The sequence below is a fragment of the Siniperca chuatsi genome, linkage group LG14 (genome assembly GCF_020085105.1).
Source record: "Siniperca chuatsi isolate FFG_IHB_CAS linkage group LG14, ASM2008510v1, whole genome shotgun sequence".
Taxonomy (NCBI): domain Eukaryota; kingdom Metazoa; phylum Chordata; class Actinopteri; order Centrarchiformes; family Sinipercidae; genus Siniperca; species Siniperca chuatsi.
Genome location: NC_058055.1, coordinates 23564628 through 23590020, shown reverse-complemented (window position 1 = coordinate 23590020; position 25393 = coordinate 23564628). Strand labels below are relative to the sequence as shown.

General features: G+C 39.1%; 1 protein-coding gene across 9 annotated transcripts in view; it reads left to right on the top strand.

The window, feature by feature from the left end:
- Positions 1-25393, top strand: part of gria4b (glutamate receptor, ionotropic, AMPA 4b) — a 169584-nt gene that overhangs the window by 47317 nt on the left and 96874 nt on the right. For all 9 annotated transcript variants that reach the window (XR_006380620.1, XM_044221379.1, XM_044221378.1 and 6 more), the window contains one exon: positions 3631-3789. Coding sequence is in view for 8 of the 9 variants with exons in the window: in XM_044221379.1 (XP_044077314.1) it covers positions 3631-3789 (159 nt within the window). In the remaining variant the exon portion in view is untranslated. The remainder of the gene's footprint in view (positions 1-3630; positions 3790-25393) is intronic.

Genomic DNA, 25393 nt, shown 5'->3' with positions numbered 1-25393 from the left:
GTGAAACTGGTGTTGCCAGATTCTTAGACCTACTGAGACCAGTTACATCATCACATGGAGGCCCCATTTACACCTGGTATTAACATGTGATCTGAATCTGGATATCTCATCTGCATAAGGAATAACACATTTTAATGCAGGTGTAAATGCAGTCAGAATGCATTGCAAACGGAATTGGCCAGATCACTTCTGGAGGTGGTCTGGCTCACAATGTGACCACAGTCTTAAGAAGAAATCTGCCTAATATGTTGAAAGGTTCACCTAACTCCACCTCTTCCTGCTATCTCAAGCTGCTTGTCAAAAAGCTACAGACAACCCCTTCCACGGGAAAGGAAAAATAAATGGAACTCATGCAGCAGTATCACTTCCTAAGTCTAAGACTCTTGAGGGACCACTATGATGTGCAAGATGAGGATCACGTGACCAATAGGGGCAACTGAGCTGGCAGTGTGCTAGCAAGCTTCTCAACTGGCTCTGATTACCTTCTTACAGTTATTAACATTAGCCTACTTAGCATGGCTATCGCAAAGTAGCCCATAGATCTGATGTTTCCATCTGTGATGAGACCCTCACCTTGCACATCTTAGTGGCCCCTTAAGAGGATCATGCGTTGCTTCCCTCCACCTAAGACACACCATGTTCGTTGACAAGTTGACTAGCTCTGCCTGCCTAATTTGCATGTGGCAATCTGATCACAATACAAGCAGAATTGTGATAACGAGAGCACTTATAACATCTGGATGATGGCATCTGATCGCAGGTCTTTGAATTTACACCTGGTAAGATATACCAGGTGGAAATGGGGTCAGAAACAAACAGGCTGTTTGGCGACACAAGTCAAGACTCTCCTTGGAGTCTTGTTTTTGGCAAACCATATGGCATTGATGAAACTTCAAAGTCTGGGGCCCCTACAGTGTGTACTTTTGTACTGAATCTCATTTTGTGTAACATCTAGCTGAAGGGAAAGTCATAGCTGAATAAGTGGAATTTAGGTCAAAGCTTATTTTTTATCCTCTTTTAATTAGTAGTGAAGATAAGTTTTCATATTTGAAATGTGTAAAGGGCATTCCTACTGATTGGTAGTCAAGATAATTAAATCTTTTAAACACAATTTTTTGGTAAATCAGGAATTAATACCACCTGTAAGCATTTGGTAGCCAGCGTGAGTCAATGGGACATGACATCCATCACAGTGGAAATGATATGAAAATCCTAACAGCTCCTGTGATTTTTCTAACCATTACTCTGGTTGTGAAAATAAGGAAGGTTTTTACATGAGTGGGCATGATAAAGGAGTAAAATATTCTAAAGTTTACCTTTAAAGAGCTCAGCCATAAAAAGAACACACTGGCATTTGGCTTTAAATGACATTTATACTGTCTCATCCCGAGAAATACAGCCTTAAGTTAGATTTTCAAATGTGAAACAAATTGCTTCTAACCTAAAACACCACTGACATTTGCACGACCATGAACAGCTTAGTCAAGATCTTTGTAGGCTATATGGACAAGGATGTAATGTAAAAAAAGAAGAAAGAAAGATAAAAGAAACCAAGAGCAAAGTCTTATCTCTGATGCCAAACTGATTCTTGATTCTTGGAGATGCTCTTGCGTGAAAAACTGAATGAAAAGCTGTGTTGATCCAGAGGGATATTTGGTAAATATCACTTTTTCTGCTTGCATTAATATGAAATGAATATGAAAGGTGATTTACATGCTAATCAGACTGTATTCTACATTGTCACAAAGCCCAGTGGTGCTTAAAGAGTCATGAGTTGCTAAAGTGTAGGATTAACACCGAATTGTCAGCAATAGGATATTGGCAAAGTGATTTACCCGACCAGTATTGGCCTTTTATTACATCTCATATATCTCAGTTGTGTCCACTTTTAATATGATAGAGGTTTCTCTCTGACCATAGCTATTAAAACAGTCTGTGAAAACCTAATAAACTTGTGGTAAAAGCTTTTAAAACCCCATACTGAGGTTGTCCTCACAAGAAAAACAGCAGTTATTTGTTCAAATCCCTTACATGACCTATGTTTACCTGACAAAGACCCTGGTTTCCTGTAAACATGATCAAGATCCTTCCCTAACCTAGTAGTTGTTTTTTAACCATAATGACGAAGATTTCTAAACATGTTTTTTTTTTTTTTACCCAAACCACATTTTTTCCCCCTGACACTAACCAGGTAGTTTTTAGCCACGCTAGCAGCCTGGGTCTAAGGATGGCGATGTCAGTTGGTCCATCACTTTGGTCCAGACTGAAATACCTCAATAACTACTGGATGGATTGGAAATTTGGTACAGATATTCATGGTTCCCAGAGGATGAATCCTAATGGTTTTGGTGATGCCCTGACTATTCCTTAAGTGCCATCATCAGGTCAAAGTTTTTCCAGACACGGTGGATTGGCATTTGGTACAGACATTCATCATCCCCAGAGGATGGATCCTAGTAACCACCAGCAGATTGACAGATTTCGTTCATAATGAAATATCTCAACAATTAGATGCCATGACATTTGGTACAGATATTGATGGGTGACCATCTGACTCTTCATCTAGCGCCATCATCAGGTCAAAATTTCAGTTTGTGTAATACTTTGATTTATGACCAAACACCTGCAATATTAATGACATTCTCATCAGCCTCAACTGTACATTGTGTTTACTGCTAATTAAACACAAAATGTTTGCATGCTAACATGCTAAGCTGACATGGTAAACATTATAACGACTAAACATCAGCATGTTAGCATTGCTAGTGTGAGCATGTTAACATGCTGACATTTGTATTTAGCTCAAAGTACATCTGTGCCTAAGTATAGCCTCACAGAGCCGCTAGCATGTCTGTAGACTCTTTAGTTTTAACCCAAACCACAATCTTTCCCTTACCTTAATAGTTGTTTTTGTGCCTAAATCTAAACATACCCAAGCCATAGCAGTGGCAGATCAAGAAACAGTCATATGAAAACAAATATTGTAACTAGTGTGTAGACTCTTTCGTGACCTTGGGAACATCTGTGATAAAATATTCCAAACTCAAAGTTCACTTACTGGCTTTTGATTCAACCGTCTCTCACGGCCTGTGAAACTTCCTCATGTGTCATCATATGACTTAAGTGCAGAACTTCGGTCACGTGATAACAAGTGGTTGCATATGGAGGAGAGATCATAAACCCTGACAAACAATGTTGTCCTGTTGATAGAGATGTCAGATCAGGAAATGCACATATAGATAATTTTTGGAAGACAAACAGCTTATTTGATTCCTTGGTCAGTTTTTGATTCTCCTTCACAGAAGATGTATACAAAACACGTGGTTTCATTCTCACCACTGAAATCTTGTGTACAGTGAAGATGGGTCAATACTAACTCAACAACAACTATTCCGTCTTAATACATTTATGTTTCATATCAGCTCTTAAAATCTCATTTGTATTCAAACAAGTGAAAATCTGCAGAAAGTGGTGAGATAGTTTTACTAGTTTTCTGCCTTCATTTCACTTGTTTCGTGTCTCTGTGCTCGTCAGCAATAATTGAACTGTCTGTAGTAAGAGTGGATTCTTTTCTGGTGGTTTTTTCCCACATGCTCCTCATCAGGCCTGTGTTTCTCCCCCTCTGTTCAGGCGGTCTGTTCATCAGAAACACTGATCAGGAGTACACTGCCTTTCGTTTGGCAATCTTCCTGCACAACACCAGCCCGAACGCCTCGGAAGCCCCGTTCAACCTGGTGCCTCACGTGGACAACATCGAAACGGCCAACAGCTTCGCCGTCACCAACGCCTGTAAGTCAGTCACGTGGCTTAATGTTGTGTTCGTGCACAGTGGGGTTTATGATCACAGTAAAACAGGAAAATTAGGCTTCCTGTACAGCAAAGTGTGTGACATGATTTAAGCATGTGAGGTAACCAGACCAGGACATGGACAATATTGGCTTTTTATTTAAGGCTATTTCAGTTTTATTACAACCAGGGTCTTAATTTCACCATAATTCCTATCAGTAATATAACATTATTTAGTAGATGGGAAGTGGTTATGCCATGTAACTTCCTCTGAAACCACAAATTGTCATTTTTACATTTCTGTTTGTGCACGGATTAAACAAACAGGATACACCATGTTACTTCCATGAGCTTTAGAGAATTTTAGGCGTATTTTTAAACTTTGGACAGAGCCACACTACTTGTTTTCCCCCTACTTCCAGGCTTTGCACAAAGCTAGGCTAATCATGTCCAGGCTCCAGCTCCGTACTTAATGCACAGACATGAGATTGGGATAGATCTCTTCATTTTATTTTAGGAAAGAAAAAGCATTTATTCCAAAATGTTGAAATATTTATTTAATTGCTGTGATCTGGGTTCGGACAGCATCGCTAAAAAGAAGTCCGTTAGGTCAAAAAAAAGGAGTAGTCAGATGATCAGACAGGTTTTAAACAAACACCCAAGTCAGTCAAACTGTTGTAAACATCCATCAGTCTACAGACTGACTTCCTGGTTCGTACAGTATAGCGCCCTACTCTGTTTACCGGAGTTTTTCCTGTGCAATGAGGGAGTATTACAGACATTTCGGGTTCACTCACCTTTGGTTTCACCTCTAAGTAAAGTGGTTAAGATAACTAGCTAAACTTTTGGCTTGTTTACATCCTGTCTGATCCTCAGACTGCTTGTGTTTGTTGCCTTGTTGGACCTATTTTTTTTCCGATTTTGCCGTGTTCCTACATCTTAGCAATTATTTTGGTGAGTACAGTGTTATCATAATGGATAGAAATGATATCCAAAACTCTGAAAATAAGACCCACTGTGTAATAAACTGGAATTATCCTTTAAAAATTGGATACTATCAGCTCTATTATGATGAATAAGCATATCGTTATTATTAGTAAAACTAGGATCAGTGTTAGTAGTGGCAGAAGTGGGAGTAATGATAGAAATAAGGTTAAAGTTTAAAGATATTAATGTTATAGTAATATAATGGGCGTCATCCCAAATGCAAAAAATGAAATGTTGTAAATGACACATAAATGACACATATTTAGGTTGTGTGTTTCCATCCTGCCACTGAAACAGCTCATTGTGTGTGTACGTGTGTAGGTGTGTGTAGGTGTGTGTAGGTGTGTGTATGTGTGTGTAGGTGTGTGTGTGTGTGTGTGTGTGTGTGTGTGTGTGTGTGTGTGTGTGTGTGTGTGTGTGTATGTGATGATGTGGCAATACAGCTGTGTCTGTGAGAGTCTGCTGGTTCACATCTGATCTGAGCAAAGCCGCACACCCTGAAGGGGACAGCAGCTGTAAACACACATATACACACATATACACACACACACACACACACACACACACACACATACACACACACAAACAACAATCACACATACTGCCATGGTTAGATCTCTTAACAGTAGTAGTAGGCGGTGATTTTTTTAGTGATCATATCCGGGGAAATGTCCTCTTTTTTTTTTTCTTCTACTTTGTGTGTGTGTGTGTGTGTGTGTGTGTGTGTGTGCATGCAGGGGGTAGGGGTTCCCACAAAGACCATAAAACATGGCAGCCTGATGTCTTCTACTATCTATGGTGTGATCTGGTGTTAGAAAAATCAATGGCTAAATTAAGCAGAGAATGAAGTGCTGTTGTGTTTGTTTGGTAATCGAGGGGAGTAGTGTTGTGTGTGTGTGTGTGATGACCAGAGACAGATTTCAGAAATGTTCTCATTTTGTGATCAGACTAGGAGAGTAAGTATTTTGAAGTCTTTAGGTATTTACTCCCACTTTTTAATTTTTCATAACCACTTGGAGTCTCATATTTCCCCCTTGAATTTACCCTTCGGCCTTCAAATTACACCAGGAGTTTCCAGACTCGCATTTTGGTAAATCATTAAAAGTGTGCCAAATTAGCTATTAGCAGTTCCTGTTTGCAATGTACCCATGGGTGTACAAACAACTATCACTGGGGTACTTTGATACTGAGGAAAACTGTGTGTTCAGATTTGACTGAGCTATTATTCCAAGGAGTATGAATTTTGACGCATCTGTACATTTCACCTCAGTATCTTTGCCTCATGTCTCCCCCTCTACATCTTTCTTTTGCAACATTATATTTGCTTTCTGACGTAAGCATTCACTTCAAATGCTTTTATGACTGATACCGATGTATCTGTAAGGTTTTGCCTATTAATGACTTCTAAGATGAAATTACAGTAGATGACGCTGTATTGGTCTCTGCTGGGAAATGAGTTGTCCCAGCAGCAGATAGAATAATGCAGGGAAAATTTGAAAAGTAGGTTATGAGCACTAGACTAGAATATAAGATGAGAAATTAAAACAATTTCAGGGTGATATATACTGTATATAAAGTGGACTGTGGGAAAGAGCATACATATTAATGTGGTCTTAATTTAAAAATACTTAAATATACAGTACATTTGGTTATTTAAAAGAAACCTATACATTGCCAAAATGATCTAGATCCAAACCACTACTAAGTGCTTGAGTGCTTTTATGAGCTACTTCAAAAGTAGCTTCTCCGTTATAATAAGAGACGAGGGTTGCAGAATCTGAAACATCTTTATTTCAATAATCCTTTTGCATTTGCTTGTATTTCACTTGCAAGGTTACACCATCCTCAAAACAGGCATTTTGTGTTCACCCAGTCAATACAGACACTGAAATGAGGCAGTAAAACAGGAAAAGGCTGTTAGAGGAGCTCTCAATGACCGATGCAATAAGAGAAGAGCAGCAGTTGTCCTGTAGTGGAGGCCTGGGCAAGTGCAAACTGTATATTTCCAGGAGCAGAAGAAACTATGGGATTTTTCACCTCTAGTCTAATGGTTGCACAGTCACAGGAAGTGAGTCTGCAGTGCATTGATTGGCCAAGCCAAATCAGAGCAGAATTACATGAGCCAATCAATGGCTCTGATAGCTCAGGGCCAGCGGGGAATCTGAGATCGAACCACATCGCTTGTTTTGACCCCCCGTTTTACATTTCCCAGTGTCTTTATTCCTTTTTCATTCTCAGCCCCCGTTTTGCTCCATTGTCAACGGCCCTGAGATAATGGTTATGAATAGGCAGCATTACCATGTGACTTTTAAGGGCATAGCGTACATTTGGGAAGGGGAGATGAGAGAAGGAGCTAATTTGTGAAGAGAGATTAGGCCATTCAGCGGCTCGGCGTGCTGCTGTCAGAAAAGCTGATGGGGATAATTGGTGGGAGGACGGGGACAAATGTTGTTGTATGTTCCCATTGATATTGATAATCATTATGTAGGCCCCCACACACTCTGATAAATTCTGTTTTATGTCTTTGATTAACTGTATAGTCTCCATATTATTCACAGTGGGGTTACTGGTGTTACAGGCATCGTACTGTGATGCAAAGCTACTAATACCATTTTATTTTGTTGGTCATCTCACAGCTTTCAAAGGCCCTACTGTAAGTTCACACAGCAATGTAATGTATCAGTATCAAGTTAATTGTGACACCTCGGTGTAATTACCATTAACAAATGAGACAATGGTCAAGACATATGTTAGGCTCTGTGTTACAGTGGTAGAATTCAGTGTCTCCCACAGGCTGAGAATTTATTTGTGGTGCTCAAATTGGGCTTCTGCCAACAAATAGACTTTTGAGAATAATTTATCTTTCACAAAGGAAATAGTCCAAGATATGTACAGTGGGGCAAAAAAGTATTTAGTCAGCCACCAATTGTGCAAGTTCTCCCACTTAAAAAGATGAGAGAGGCCTGTAATTTTCATCATAGGTACACTTCAACTATGAGAGTCAGAATGGGGGGAAAGATGGATTTATAATGAATTAATTGGTAAATTCCTCGGTAAAATAAGTATTTGGTCACCTACAAACAAGCAAGATTTCTGGCTCTCACAGACCTGTAACTTCTTCTTTAAGAGGCTCCTCTATCCTCCACTCGTTACCTGTATTAATGGCACCTGTTTGAACTCGTTATCATTATAAAAGACACCTGTCCACAACCATCACACTCCAAACTCCACTATGGCCAAGACCAAAGAGCTGTCAAAGGACACCAGAAACAAAATGGCAGACCTGCACCAGGCTGGGAAGACTGAATCTGCAATAGGTAAGCAGCTTGGTGTGAAGAAATCAACTGTGGGAGCAAGAATTAGAAAATGGAAGGCATACAAGACCACTGATAATCTCCCTCGATCTGGGGCTCCATGCAAGATCTCACCCCGTGGGGTCAAAATGATCACAAGAACGGTGAGCAAACATCCCAGAACCACACGGGGGGACCTAGTGAATAACCTGCAGAGAGCTGGGACCAAAGTAACAAAGGCTACCATCAGTAACACACTACGCCGCCAGGGACTCAAATCCTGCAGTGCCAGACGTGTTCCCCTGCTTAAGCCAGTACAGGCCCATCTGAAGTTTGCTAGAGAGTATTTGGATGATCCAGAAGAGGATTGGGATTAGGATTGGTCAGATGAAACCAAAACAGAACTTTTTGGTAAAAACTCAACTTGTCGTGTGTGTTTTGAATGCTGAGTTGCATCCAAAGAACACCATACCTACTGTGAAGCATGGGGGTGGAAACATCATGCTTTGGGGCTGTTTTTCTGCAGAGGGACCAGGGCGACTGATCCGTGTAAAGGAAAGAATGAATGGTGCCATGTATCGTGAGACTGAGTGAAAACCCCCTTCCATCAGCAAGGGCATTGAAGATGAAACGTGGCTGGGTCTTTCAGCATGACAATGATCCCAAACACACCGCCCGGGCAATGAAGGACTGGCTTCGTAAGAAGCATTTCAAGGTCCTGGAGTGGCCTAGCCAGTCTCCAGATCTCAACCCCATAGAAAATCTTTGGGGGGAGTTGAAAGTCCGTGTTGCCCAGCGACAGCCCCAAAACATCACTGCTCTAGAGATCTGCATGGAGGAATGGGCCAAAATACCAGCAACAGTGTGTGAAAACCTTGTGAAGACTTACAGAAAACGTTTGAGCGCTGTCATTGCCAACAGAGGGTATATAACAAAGTATTGAGATGAACTTTTGTTCATGTGCATGAATTTGTTTGATTATAAGACAATAACTAGGACCTGAAATATTATATTTTACTCTTAATGTGTTTGCTATATTTTACTCAGTTTTCGAAAAAGTTAAGTTGCGTTAAACAAGCTAAACTTAGAGCCACTGTGTGTAGAATTGTTGTGATTATAGCATCTTTCAAATGCCACACTAGTCAGCTATCTATCCACATGTGGTGCAAATTTTTATGGAATTTCCAGAAAATATGCAAATGCTAATTAATGAGCTTTTCCATCCACTGCCCTTATGTGAATATTAAGAATTGAGTGCAGCTGGTGGAGCTAATTTCCACAATGAGTGCAATGAAATGATGTATTGAAAAGAGCACCAGTCAAACCTCAACCAATGGAAAACCATATAGAAAATGTAATGGAAATATGGCTTTTATGTTTTTTTTTTTTTTCATGTATTAATTGAGGAAGGCTACAGTCTCCTCATTGCTCCACTCAGATCTGATGTTTTCATCTCTTCAGTGGAGCGGAAGCTTGAGAAACAAATATGCTTCATGCACGTCTGTTTCCATTGCCACCTCAGCCAAGAATAAACGTTTTTGCGATATTTGGGCTTTTTCCTCTTGAATTTCTGGTCTTTTTTCCACTTTTTAAAATAGGTGGTTGGAAACACACTGTCTACCACAGTGCCTTTTTCTATAGTAACACAGGGGTCGTAATGTCATTTTTCTATTCTAGACACAGTGGTGTTAAAGGATATGGCTGATGATGATATATATTTTTCTTATTGCCAACAAATCCATGAAAATACCAAAACCAACAATGAACTGATCCTACTAACAGTAGTTTCCTAAAAACTACAGCTGCCCGTTCTTTAATAATTGTCCATCCATTTGATTTCATTTGATTTAATTTATGTCTGCACACATTGCCTCAGACACGGTTATCAGATTTTGTGATAATGTGAAAAGCTGCATCTTACTACTACATTTTGAAAGTGAATATCGGATCAAAACAGGGACACAATTGTTACTGACTGGCCTGGAAGAACATCAGTTGTGGGGAGTGAAATGTTTAATGTTGCCTTCTGTCACCTACAATGCTGCATTGCTTACGTTACATTTCACTGAGACTAAAATCTATTATTATTTGGTTTTTACAGCGTAATCAAAAGGAGGCATGCTAGCACACTGGATGCAGATTTCATGCAGTCTGTCTGTGCTTTTTGGTATTAAGACAGAGGATCACTGTCTCTCACATGTGTGGAAAGGCCAGAAGTAAAATGCCAAAACAACAGACTGCCTGGTTTATTATGAAACACTGAGCCAGAATGATGATCATTTCATGGATCTCTGCCTTGCTGTCAAGGTGCTATTGCTGGTAATGTGCTGTACACACAAGTTCAGTACAGTCAGAGTCAGCTTGACTGTTAGTCTGTGAGTCCTTGAACTTGAATCAACCATCTGTCCCTTGGATGTGAGGACATCTCCTCTGAGAATTCAGACTGAAAGTCAATGAGAACATCCAGGTTTTTCTGACAATGGTTGCTGTACAAGAAGCCAGTTATCAATATCACCAGTGAAATGTCTCTGAAAAAAGTAGAAAATAGGCAGAAAATCGAGGCACAGTGACCATGGCACTAGCGTAATACTTGAGAACTTGGAATATCCCATCTATTTTCAGTACAATACAGCTGATACACTTGAGAAAAATACCTCACTGAGGAGATTTCACCTCAACAATACTTTGCAGGATAGTTCTCTAAGCTCAGATTCTCCACATTGAAGTGGAATGAAAATGAGAACTTTATGTGAAGAGAATAATAGAAAGGAGTCTTTTTTCTTGGTCACAGATTGACACTGCAATGAAACTCCACCCACTGGATTTTACTTAAGGGGACAGTTCGGTATTGGAATTTACTTCTATTTTTACGTCTAATGAAGAACACTGAGCTGAACTGTAACATCCAGTTATGGATGTATACTAACTAAACTGAGCTATAAGCCAACCTTGCTGTTCAGCATACGTTCAAATCACATGAAATAGGTATCCTCGTGTTTCTTTCACTATCCCAAAATTGTAACTTATGTGAACTAATACACCACATTTTCAACACCATGACATAACTGTGATTAAAAAAACATCCCAGTGTCCTGACTGATTTTGTCCCTTGAGGTTTTCTAACACTTCCTCTGCCTTCATGTTAAGAGTCTATGTCAAAGTTACATGATAGTAAGAGTGAGAAAATGAGAAAGTGTAGCAGTTACATGATTTACATGATTTACAGTTTACATAAACATGACGGAAGATAACGGCTTTATTTTCTTGTTTTTCAGCAACTACTTTTCCAGTTTGGAAGTTAATTCTTGACCCATATATTAATATGTATAACAAAATAATCTAAGGTTTGCTAACTGGCTTTTTTGGAGCTTTCAGCTGTATATTAGTCTTCATTTAGCAAATGAAACTGGCTCAGTTGTCGACACCTGAGCTGGCTCTGTTCATGGATTGTCTCCTTGATCTTTCTCTAGCCACTAGTGTAAAAAAAATAGTTAAATAACTTAAAGAACAACTAAAGTTTAAGGAAAGGAATTTCTTCATGTAGCAAACAGCAGAATGAGTTGGAACTAGTATATTTAATTAACCTCCAATGGACAGAAAAAGGATTTCAAAGAGCTGTATGTAATCAAGGCACACAGTTTGGGTGAAGGCGGGTATTACATCTCCATGCCTTCATTATAAACTCCAAATAAAATGAAAAATTGGACAAACTCTAACCACTATCATGTAGAAAATAAAATAAAAATCTAATTAGTATGCCTCTGAGCAGCTGCAAAGTCCTGTTCATTGCAGTTCATTCATCCAGCTGATCCGTGTTGTGTGTTTCGTGGTAACCTCTTAACCACACAGCCAGACAAAGGAGTGTGGGGGTGGAAGGGGTTAATTTGGCCTCCTACATGCTGCCCCTGCCTTCGCCTTCATTGAAACAGTGACATCTTAATCTGCATTGAGTCATTTATATTCAGTATGGCGCTCTGACTCACTCCAGATCCAGATAGTGAGCAGCCTGCGCTCCTATAGGCACTCCTGCAGCATAGGAGAGCCTACATTTTCTCTGCTGCTCACACGTGAGCAGCTTCCTTGTCTGAAAAAGCTCTCCCATTTGTGTTTTATACATTCATGTGTGTGTGTGTGTGTCTGCGGGCATGCACACAAATAATCCAGCTGTGCAGCATGTTAGCTCTATTAAGTCTATTATCATCTCTCTCCATGGGCTCCATTCAGAGGGTCTCTTCTGCTCTTTAGTGCTACCCTTTAAATGGGTGTCTATGCACCCCCATTTGTCTGAGGATTCTTCTGATGCAGGGGTGAAAATATACAGGCCTTTCGGCAATGTATAATTGTGTGTGTGTGATGGCTGGTTTTTGGAGAAAGAAAGGATGTAGAGAAATAGGGGGAGGGGGCTGCTAATGAGAGATTAATGTGGCGGAGCATGGAGGAGGATGGAGGGGTGAGGAAATGTAGAGGTTAAAAAGAACAGAGGTGATGGGGAAAAGGGATTTTTACAAGAAGGGACTCATTAGCCTGGTAAAAGGCAAAATGTAAGCATGGTAATGTAAGTAACTGAGCTCATGCAGACCAGACTCTGAGCTATTTTCACGTTTTTACAAAGTAAAAGATGACTTTTCTACATTTAGCTGTATTAGCATTTATCACCTGGTGCAACGTTAGTCATACATTGCTAAATTTAGTCAAGACATTTTGATGAAAAATGCCCCCTGCATCACCATTTGTATGGCGGGCAAAATGCAAGGACGTCCAATAAAAGGGTTGACTTTGCAGTCAAAGAAACAGCGCAGTCCTATTTCCTTTTGCATAACAGTCTGCAACCCTGTTGGACTGCCAAAATACAGTCATTTTATTACATTATTTTTGTAAAAGATTAGTTTTAATTGATGCACAACACAAGCTTCATGTGATGGTATACAAATGTCAGGTTTCCACCAGTAGAAGTAAAGAAATACAGAATTTCACACCTGATTTAATCATTTGACATTTGTCAATTTATTCTAATAAATTCTAATAACCTCACAAGGTGGACACACAGATATATAGATATGTAAAACAAAACATCCATTAAGGATGCTCATAAGTGTTTTACATCTGTATGACTCATTCAGTATCCTTTCTTTTGTAGAAAACCTAATCGAGCAAGGTAAACTGCGCTGTTACACATAGCTAGAGTTTTTCAGCATTGCAATCACATAAACCCCAGAAATCCTTAACTGAAAAAAACCCCACAAGCTTATATTCAAACAGTATTTTACAGCATAAAAGTGATACTGTAACTGTACAAATAAATATAGAATATTTTAAATGTAATTTCTCTGTTGATTTCCTCTCATTCAACTTGGTCTCCTCCCCTTCTTTCCGATTTCTGGCTCCGTGTAACTCCCCCTCCTGATCTGCGTACTGGTTATGTAAGTGGCCCCCTGAGTGTGTGTGTGTGTGTGTGTGTGTGTGTGTGTGTGTGTGTGTGTGTGTGTGTGTGTGTTAGTGGAGGAATGTTGAGGAAGAACTCTGAGGAGACATCTTGCAATGGACAACAGTTAACTGTTAATATAATAAGATGCTGTTTGATTCATGTAATCGATAGTCAGTCTGAAGAGCATTATTGTCTTCTAACAACTGAGAGAACAAAAACTGAATAATTAGAGAAAAAGCAGGACCTATCAATGTTGTTTCCACAGAGAGAAAGATTATTTTATAAATGTAATCATATATCCGAACAAGGGGTGGACAGAGTTAATACCAAAAATGTATGTCCTGAAGCTTCCAAAAGCCAGTGTTGTATTAAAGGTAAAAGTCCTGCATTTAAAAAGACACTTAAGTAAAAGTACTTAAGTACTTTCAGTAGTCGTTATGCAGAATAATGGGTGATGAGTCGGTTTGCTAGTCGTGGGTGAACAAACCAAACCAAATGGAAATACCTTAGTAAAGTTCTGATTCAGTAATGTCAGTTACACATTAATATCTAGCTTCTAGTTACAAAGCATTACAAAACGCTACTTGGTTAAAGTTAGGGAACAATTATGGTCATGATTAAAAGTAACCAACGTCAGCTGTTGGTAGGAAAAATTATGCTAACAGTGATCTCTCATGTCAAAATCACATTTTGCTCCTAAAGAGGTCAGTGTAGCTGCTGCTATAGCATCAGTTATATCAGAACTGTAGAGGATTTTGATCATTAGAAGAGCAAAAAATGGCAATGAAGGCTTTTCTCGATGGAAAAGATGTTTTCGACTGGCTTCGGCTCTCCTACTACGTCATATGGTTTGTTGATCTGATTGGTTGAAGTTAGCCTGTGATAGACGGTGATAGACAGATGGTTCATCCAATCACCTGCCAAGAATTTTTTGAAAGTGCCTGCCCTTTTCTAAACAGTTTCCAAGGATGCCTTTTCAGGTGGTTCTGTATAACAAACCATCTGGCACGTCAGGTTCCCCTTGTGAAAGAGTGCGTTTTATTTCTTATGATTCAACTTTTAATTTGTAGGGAGGCAGAATGTGTTATTCCTTCTATCAAGAATTACATAGTCTTGCTTTAATTTGAAGTACTCCTGACTGTTATGTAGCTGTGGTCAGGGAGGAAATATTGGTCCTATTGTCAGATATCTGTAAAAGAGAGGCTCAAAATAAACATTATCCTTCTCAAACTCAACCAGAAGACAAATATTTTCTCAGTTTGAATATTTAAATATGGAGGGGTTTCATAACAGTCCGCTGACTGAAGGAAAACCTGACAGCCAGATGTTATTGTATACACAGACTATAATGGTTTTCAGTCCTCCAAGCTATAAACAGAAATTAATTTAGCAACACTTGTTGAGGTCATATCATTAAACTGCATGTCAAACACTTCCCTTCTATATTTAGAATAAGTCATATGAATGGCTCTGCTGTTTGCTCATTGGAAAACAGCTGAAGTGTGTCAGCAGGCTGTGCTGGAAGGCAAACAGGTAGTTAACAATGCAACGGAGAGAACTACGTAAGTTTGATTAGTTATGCCCTCCGTCATTTAAGAGGAATGACTGAACATTTAGAAGCCTTCAGGGGTGTGAAGCAGCCTCACCACCTTTTTACTCAATTAGAAATCTATTTTTGGATATGAGGACGTTCAGATGGATTTTCTCCAAACTAGGACAGGAAGTCATGGCAGTTACTTTGGGTTAATCATTTAGAGACGTCTGTTCAAATTTGAGCATCTTTGAGCTCCCGTTTGATTTTTAATGCATCACTTTGCATCAGTACAGAGAGAAATAAAGCCACAGAAAACAGAATCGGATAAACCTAATGATATAAGTAAACAAGTGCATAATTTGCCATGAATTAAGCCAAGGTGGCCTTATATCACCTCATTCAGGATTAGAATATGGGATGTCTTTTGTGACACACCTTTGCTTTCAGTTATTTAGTTGTTGTTTTTTTGTGATTTTGGGACAGACCGTCCAGTGGGGAATTTATTTATTTATTTTGCTTGATGATTATAAGAGTTGAACTGTGTGTTAGAAAGTGAACCAGATTTTGTTTGTAGTGTCTATGGTCCTCGCCTCTGGAACAGCCTGCCAGAAAAGCTGAGGGCATCATAATCTGTAAACACCTCTAAAAGAAATCTTAAAAAATACCTTTTTAGTTGAACTTTTCCTTAATCCATGTTATTTTAATCTACCCTCTTCTACTGTGCTACATTGGTCTACCATGTTTTTTATTTCCTATATTATTATTTCCTTATATTGCCGTTTAGTTTCACTGTATTGCTGTATTTTCATTGTATTGTTGTATTTCATTGTAATTTTGCTCGAAAAGCGCTATATAAATAAAGTGTGATTTGATTAGAACTCTGTATAGGAGACGAGGTATTTTGTTGGTGTAGTTTGTGCTATAATCTGTTTTCTTGTTTCAACATTGCAGCTTCACATGGGTTGGGCACTCTTGTAATCACAACCTCACCTTCAGCTGAGGAAGACCATTTGTGGTCGAAATGTCATCAGATCCATGTAGAATAAAAGAAGTATCAGGAATGGGTCAGCAGTGTCTTTTTGTGCAGATGACCCAGCAACTTCTGCAAAGAATTTATGGAGTCCTGATAATTGCCTGGACACTTTTATGTCACGCAAAACTAGTCATTCAAACACAAACCACACTGGGAGAAGTACACTGCCATTTTTCAAGGTCAAAAAGTCCAACCTTAGATGCTTTTGCGTACACCCCAAGGTACGAAGAGTTGGATGGACCAACATACTCAATATATTATTAGGCTTATGAGTAAGACTAAAAATGTAAGGGTTGTAATGTTATTCTGCACGACGTGTTGCCCCGACCTTGTTATAAATCAAAAATGTTTATAGTTGTTCCGAACAACCACATGCGAAGGCGGAGTGAAAAGCAGTCTCTCCTGGAAGTCATTCATAGTGTTGCACTGGGTTGTTCACATAAAAAGTGACATAAATGGTTGTGTAAAGAATGAAAAAAGAGAGCTTAAGAGAGAAGTCCAAACCCTGGCTCATTTCCCACCTCCACACAGCTGGCTCGGTTTTGGAAAATTACAAAAATTGACTGACACAGCCCCCCCATTCTGACGTCGGAAATGTGTGAGGGGAGGGGGTTTCCGAAGCTATTCGACCATCTCACAAGCAGTTTTGAAGAGCATACTGGCAGTTAGGTTTGTTGTGAGGATGGACCTCCCAATTAAATTATGACATACTTTGTGTGCATAGTTGGTATTTAATTCTGATGATGGTGAAAGTTAATGGAGTGTTGGAACCAGTGTTGGAGTGTTAGTGGAAATGGGTAATCCTCTGGGGAGTAGGAATTTGCTCAGTAAAGTTGATGGCAGTCTACCCTTAAGTGTTTTATTGCTCTTGTGTACAAGTGGAAATTTTGGCCTTGTTGTGGCACTGAAAGAAAGGTCAGGAGGTCAAGAGAATTTATCCTCTGATGATCATATGGACAGCAAATTTAATATAAATTCAGCTGTTCATTTTTGAGTTGGTTAAGGGGAAAATTTGACCTGAAAGTGGAGCTAGAGGATATTTACACCAAATTTCAAGACTTTCAAGGCAATCTGGTCTTGATCCTTAGCTCACGCCACCAGAAGGCCAAATATGGACATCAACTAGTCAGTGTTGTTCACTGTTGATATAATGCATATAATGCTTGATTTATTATGTATTTTTTGTAGAATTGATCAACATTATAGTGACTGACTGTAATCCACCTGGATTCACCCTGATCAGATTCCACACAAGTATGCATGTATATGTTTTTAAAGTTTTGATATGGAGTTTTTTTTTCTACCCTGAGATTGACACAGTTCTGAAGTAAACTTTAAACACTTATTTTTTCTCACGGACATGGAAAAAGCAACATTAAAGATACAGTAATGTAATACGCACATATTATGTGCATATACTCATATGGACATAATATGGTTCAGTCAACGTCGACCTTCAAACAACCGTATCAGTCAACTGCTAATATCAATATTGTTCATGCAACATTAACGCTAATGAAAGCCTAACGGATTGAAATGAATTGCTTTGCGAGACAGAGATGCCCAGAATATTTTAATAGACTGACAGAGAGGGGAGTGGGAGGGAAATAGCAGTAGGTCTGCTCTCAGATCACAGTGAATAAGTCGTGTGAATTCACAGATGGGTTTTAACAGGAACACACTCTGGCCAGGGGAGTTGTTCTCACATACTGGAGGATGCTGTTACAGCTCACACACATACTCATACGTACTGCACGCATGAGCCGCTATCACATTTTTGAAATGACAGGAAGTAGGTGCAACACTGCGATCCTCAGATTTCAAGCTGGAAGAGACTCCTTTGGTATGTAGATCAGGTAGACAGGACATCACTGAAGAGAAGAGGCTCATGTTCAAAATAAAAATCATCATGATAGGACTAAAATGAGGCTGAAATTAAGAAAAATACATGTATATAATCTCATGCTTATGTTGTGAAATGAGCATTTTTACCTTGTCTCTGCCCTTTTCATCTTATTCTGAAGAGGTAATTTTTTGCATCTAAAGCGAGACTATGTAACTTACTTACTGTAACTAAAGAAGAAATAGTTTGTTCTCTTGCAGATAAAAAGTCAAAGTGTTAAGATATAAAACACACCCTTGCTCAATTCAATACACTCAAGGATTTTGCTGCTACAGCCATACTTGGTCTGCTGTGACCAGTAGCTTATGTTGGCTAATGTTGGCAATGTTGTTAGTTAGATATTGCTGCATAACTGACATTTCTCATCACTGATCTTACTGATGCTACTGTGACACTATATTTCAGTCTACCACAGATAAACATTTCAATGGTCTTATCACTAAAATAAAACAGGAGGTATAAACATTGTGGCTCACTAGGAGACATGTTTGTTGATTACTGCTTGTGGTCCCAGTCCAATGGCTCCCAAGTCAGGTCACCTTATGATGATGTCTTTAAATCTGCACTAATCAATACTTTTATTAGAAACTGACCAGTACTGGATTTTTCATTTCCCAAATGGGATATCTGAGAGTTAAAACCATTCTGATAACGATATATTGTCCCATATGTCAGGCTCAGCAGATATCCCGGCCTTATTTAAATAACAAATTTAAAGGATCCTTATAAAAAATGTTTGTTTATCTAAGTTGAAGCCACACTAGCAGCATGTACTCTGTATTTACTGCTAATTAGCAAGTATTAGCATTCTAACATGCTAAATCATAATGGTGAACATGGTAAACATTATACCTGCTCAACATCAGCATATAAGCATAGTCATGGTGACCATGTTAGCATGCTCCATGGTCCACCCTCATCAACCTTGTTTCCAGGTGCTGTTTTCAGTGGGGAAAAAGCTCTGATAAACCCATTGTTCGTGACCTTTCCAGCACCAAACAGCAGAGAGACAAAGTTAGCGACTAGCTGGTGAACATAGTGGTCCATTTAGCAGCTAAACCGTCAGATTTCTTTTTCTCAGTAATTGGTAAAGACCAAAAAAGTGCTAAAAGGCGAGTGAATATTGGTCTTGCATTCATCATGTGGACATAAACACGACTCCAGATGAATGTGAATGTTGCTCCATGTCTGCTGGATGTGTTAATAGGCAATTATTTGCTAACACGTTCTCTTTAGAAACTTTATAAGCTGACAATATGTAAGATTTTGTGTTTTCAGCTTGTTCCATTAAAAAAGAGAGAAAAAAATAAAATAAACCAGCCTTTAAGCAACCAACTGAAGGAAAATTCAATGTGCTATTATCCTGGATATATGCTGCTGTACAGTAGCAATTTCCATGCTGTGACCATCATCACTAAAATAGAGGTAAAGAGGGTATTATTCTAAATATTGACCAACATTTCCACTACATGAAACTTTGCTATTTGTTCCATCTACACTGCATGCACTTGCTGTCTTTAAAAAAAGTTAATCATAGCAGATGTGAGATGTTATGGAAATGAATAGTGAAACTGTGATGACTCAGCATAGTATAATGCAGTGTTTTTCAATTTACGTTGATGAGGTAATTCAGCATTATGAGCCTAAATTACTTTCCAAAGTACACAAGAAGCTCTGATAGAAAACTGTACCCAGACAGATGAGCTGTGACGAGGAACCTCTGTGCTGCTCTGGACACCAGGAAGACAAATGAATAACATATCTGTTAGTTAAATGAGTAGGTGTGACCAAACAATTAGCAGTTATGGTTTAATGGTTATTAGATTTCCAGTGTGGATTGAGGTGCTTTGATTGAGAAACCCTTCAAGGACTTTGTTCATTAGCCACTGTATTCATTAGTTAGAGGTCAAACAGTCAAACTCCCACTGAAAGGCCTCAGGAGGGAATGCATCGTGACCTCACTTTCCCTGCCCCACAGCTATGATGACCTCTTGACCTTTAACCCCCCCAACTTGAGAAAAAAAAAAAGATGGAGGGGAGCCAAATTGTTTCTCTCAATTTGGGCTGATTTTTCTTCCACATTAAATGTTGGTTTCATCTGTTAGGAAGATGTCTTTTCTCTCCAAAGCTTTTCTTAGCTTTAATAAACAGCTGCAGTAAGTCATCATGGTTCCTCAGTTATTTCCAGTGTTAAATAATTCCACAGAAATGTTTGCACCTCCATAGTCAGCTGTCACACATTCCCATCAGAGCTTGTTACACATTCACACTTGCTGTTGTAAAGGCAGACTATGACAGTCAAATTCAGAATATACCTAATTATAAAGGGTACACTGCTATTAACTAATGAATATAATAAAATTAGACTTCATTAATTATTGTAATGAAGCTCTGGTTCATCTATAAAAAGGCCAAACAAATATTTTTATATCAACAATGGATCAAACACGTCCTGACACATGATTTGGTTTTGTATAATGAGCTAACAATGTTAATTTAGATTTACATTCTGATTGCATGACTCAGTTATTACTAGTGATATTGGCTACACTTAGTGTTAGTGCTTCACTAATTACCAGAGTTTTCATCAGTGTTTAGTGTCCCCTGGAAACTTCTGTCGTTTTGTTTTGAATATCTTGCAGCATTTCTGTATTTGCAGTGCTTTTCTTGGTGAATGTGTTGTGTTAATTTCCTTGTGTTTTATAGTTTTTTTATCCATGTTTTCTTCTATATGTGGCATATATGGTGTCAAAATGGTGAAGATCTTCTCTTGATTTGTTGTGTTTTTTCTATTTGTTTGTATCGTCTACTAGCCTATATTATTTTCGTTATTAGGCGCCTTTGGAGTGTGGTTTTAATAACTTTATTTAATCAGGTAGGTCTCATTGAGATCAGTCTATTTTTCAAGAGAGACCTGAGAACAAGAAACATTCATAGTCAGGCAGCCACACAACCAGCATACACGAACAACACATATAAAGCCAGACAGCCAACAATCAATGGACAAAATAGAATTCATAAAAACAATCTCAGGAGGCATAAAACACATCAGATCGTAAAGGGAAAATTACTGGATATGTGTTTGTAGACAGTTTAACCCTTGACCTGGTTAGTTTTACCAGTGACCTGGTGCCTTGTGGAGTTTTCTTGTAAACAAACAAAAGTTATGTTTAATTTACTCTCTCTCACCAAAAACACAGCAGGACTAACAAACTTGTTGAATGCATTTTCTTCATCATAAAATATTTGCAATGCTAATTCTTATATTTTAAATTGTGCATTGTTTACATCCACGTCTGCTAGCTTGCTGTCTTCGACTTCTTTGCCTTTGTAAGTGCATTGCTAATTTTTTTTGCTTATTATTGGCACCAACTGTTGATCAGCAGAATAGCGTGAGACTGGCGGCACGAATGTGTATGGCGTTGCATACGTTTTGTTTCGTACACAAGGATGTACAAACAAACACCACAAACAAAACAGGGACCTATGCGTAAAAACATTCCAGTCAAACACTCCACAGGGTACCTTCAAGTATAAGACTTTAAACTACCAGCCGTTCAGAAACAAGTACTTTCTGTGACCATAGTTAAATACATTTTAACCAGTCATGTTATAACAGTCAACATTCATAATACAGTTGGACTAACTAACCTACACTCCTGCACAGACTGCTTCCCAGCATTAGCAAATACATACAGTGGTGTGAAAAAGTGTTTTCCCCCTTCCTGATTTCTTATTTTTTGCATGTTTGTCACACTTAAATGTTTCAGATCCTCAAACAAATTGAAATATTAGTCAAAGATAACACAATTAAACACAAAATGCAGTTTTTAAATGAAGGTTGTTATTATTAAGGGAAAACAAAATCCAAACCTACATGGCCCTGTGTGAAATCGTGATTGCCCCCTAAACTGGTTGGGCCACCCTTAGCAGCAACAACTGCAATCAAGCGTTTGCGATACATTGCAATGAGTCTTTTACAGCGCTGTGGAGGAATTTTAGCCCACTCATCTTTGCAGAATTGTTGTAATTCAGCCACATTGGAGGGATTTCGAGCACGAACTGCCTTTTTAAGGTCATGCCACAGCATCTCAATAGGATTCAGGTCAGGACTTTGACTAGGCCACTCCATAGTCTTCATTTTGTTCTCCTTCAGCCATTCAGAGACACCACAACAACATCCAAAGAACTGCAGGCCTCACTCGCCTCACTTAAGGTCAGTGTTCATGACTCCACCATAAGAAAGAGACTGGGCAAAAAAACAGCCCCAGACTATCACACTATCACCACCATTTTATTGTTGGTATGATGATCTTTTTCTGAAATGCGGTGTTACTTTTATGCCAGATGAAATGGGACACACACCTTCCAGAAAGTTCAGCTTTTGTCTCGTCAGTCCACAGAGTATTTTCCCAGAAATCTTGATGACCATCAAGATGTTTTCTGGCAAAAATGAGACGAGCCTTAATGTTCTTTTTCACACCACTGTACGTATCTATGGGCAAACATACAGTCAGTGATGAAACACAGGACTGCAATTACTACACCCACACACTGTCTCTCGCTCTCTCACGCACACACACTGCACACTAACCTTTCACCCTGTGCTACTACTGCTCCGTCTAATGATGAGACTATTATTAGAACGGATCATTGCTAGTTATCAGTTATCTGCAAGCCATTCACCCCCTGATCACCACTTCGTGTGTGTGTGTGTGTGTGTGTGTGTGTGTGTGTGCGCACGCTTTAGCGCTGTTGTTGGATGTTCACAGCATTTAAACTCCCTTCAGCAGGCTACCAGAAAAGAGCCCCTGATTGCAACATGATTGGCCAATTATTGCACTTTTATCACACTAGATACACCCCCTCATTGGTCGGTGGACAGATGGAGGGAGTGGATGAGCTGATTAGGAGAAGTTGGGCGTTTTTGCTGACGTGTATGCTAGCTTAATAACTCCATTCAAAATCACTCAAATGATAGGGTTGATGACTGTGATTGAGCTCAGGATGATCACAGTATGGCCGCTGAAAAAAACAGTAAAGGAAACAAACAAGGCATCTTTGTGGCAAAATAAGCATCCTAAAAATCTAACATGACAATGTTAGAATAGGCTAACCCTGTTCCATACATAATGAAGTCTCTTTGAAGAATCTTTATCAGCAGATTTTCAAAGAGAACTGACTACACTGAATCACCATTGTCACTGACTGAATCAGTAGCTTTTATCAGTAGAGCTCCCCTGACTGGTGACTGAGAGTTCCGTTATATGCTCAGCTGTGATTCATAGTACGTTGCTTCCTCATTAAAAAAAACGACTTAAATAACTCGTAAATAATTAGCTGCTGAGCTATTAACCTCCTGTGCAGTGCTTGTATAGGCTAGTTATGTACTGAACTGAACGTGACAACCTGGACTAGCAACAGGCCATGTGAACAGTGATGCGTTCACTTACTGATACACGTACTGAAGTGCCTTGAACTGTGATGCAACTGCTTATTACATAGTCAGTGACTACGAATCATTGAACTGAACGAAGTGATTTGAATCAGCAAAGTGATTTGTGATTTCCACCTTTATAAAGCATGATTAAAAGTTAGGAAAATATCTTATCCACTGGATTTTACATTTTCTGCATAATTATTTAGAAGAAAAACTTACATTCTACATATTGGTTGTCACTTCAGCCAGTTTGCAACACAGCTTTTTCTCGTTTTTGAGTCTAGAGGTGGAATTGGAGTTTCTTTTGGAGGGCCACATGCAGGGCTAGATGACAACTACTCCTTTTTCCCAAGTCTTTGCCTCACAACAATGAGCAAAACAGAGGGGTAGTTTTGGGGCAGGCCCTGGAATATGGCTGTGGTTCTAAAATCTATGCTTCATCAATGTAAACTGATCACACAAACGAACATGTCTGGCTTCTAATAACAGTGGAATGGTCACTGATGTGCACTTGAAAGTGCTATGTCAGTGAAACATAGTTACATTATGTTAGCAGTAGCACTAGCATTAGCAGTGGTAGTAGCAGGAGTAGCATTAGTACAGCAGCAAGCATTTCAAGTATTTTTTCCAGCAGTAATGTTGCTTTTGGTTATAGATAACTGAAAAGATTAAAAAAAATCATACAACACTGATTAATGATTTTTAGCAAGAACCTATTTTGCACTCTTCTTTCTCTAGACACATAGATGCTCATTCACACAGCTGACGTAAGGGCTTATTTTTCTGAGACAGCTTGCAGTGGATTTGAAGAGCGAGCAAGGAAACGGCTTGTTTATGCGATGCCCTTGACATTTCCTGGCTCCTCACTTCAGCTCAGTCAGAGAATGAAAACATATATTATTGAACTGCGGTCCTACAGCCCACCACTACATTCGTGCCCTGCCGCACCCTGGCAGTGATAATGAATTGTCCTTGAATCCTGACTGGGGATCTTAAACCCCCTCCTCTCCTCTCAGAGTAAATCCGCTGACTTGCCCGATCCTGTGGGAACAGACTGCATGATAATGCACATTAACGGCTCAGAGAGAAAAGACATTTCGCTCCGATGCTGCATGACTGGGACCGATGAGATGTTTGATTCTGTAAAAGAAACAAAGAAGGAGATGGAGGTGAAAAGGGAGATGGGGATAAAGGGAAGGATGGAGGGAGGGAGGGAGTGGAAGACACGAAAAGCATGTTTCACTTTGATTTGTCATTATCAGTGATAAGACTGAAAATGCAAATGGCTGCAGATAGAAAGAGGATCCTTTAAGAACTGAGGCAAATACTCTCGACATCCAAGGTTTATTTGACTTAGTGGGATAAGGAAAAAAACAACAACACATATACATGTAGGAATACCTGGTCTCTCCTGTACTACTGCTCTGTAATATTGCCGGGAGCAGTTGTTTAGAAAATTCAGACTTTATTGTCAGTTGTCAGGTGGAACAAGGTGAGAAATAATTTTGTTATGCAACACTGAGATTTAACATTTTCAAGAAGGATGTGTCAAATGATTCCACTGCAGTGTAGACAGGTGGATTTAGATTTTTTTATGAGAGCTTTAACAGTAAATCAACCCTTTCTGCTGGGTCTACCACTTTCAGGAGTCAATGCAGCTTTTCAATTTGAAAAATACTACACTTCTTATGCTGTGTGTGAGGGGTAGGCTTGTTTATTAATTTAACTTGAAGGGGGAAAACTGGCACTTTTTGTTAAAAAATAATTTCTCGCTGACAATATATTAATTTGAAATCCAGCCAAGTTTGACATCAACCAATTTGAGACGTCAGCATTCATATTATCATAAAATTAGTAAGATTTCAGGTCTTTTTCAGGTTAAGGTTAGGAAAAGATCATGGTCTGGTTTAATACAGAAAAAGTCTGCAGTTACTTGAATCACAAAAGACAACATGATTATCAATATTTAAACGAAACCACGATCTTGCCCGA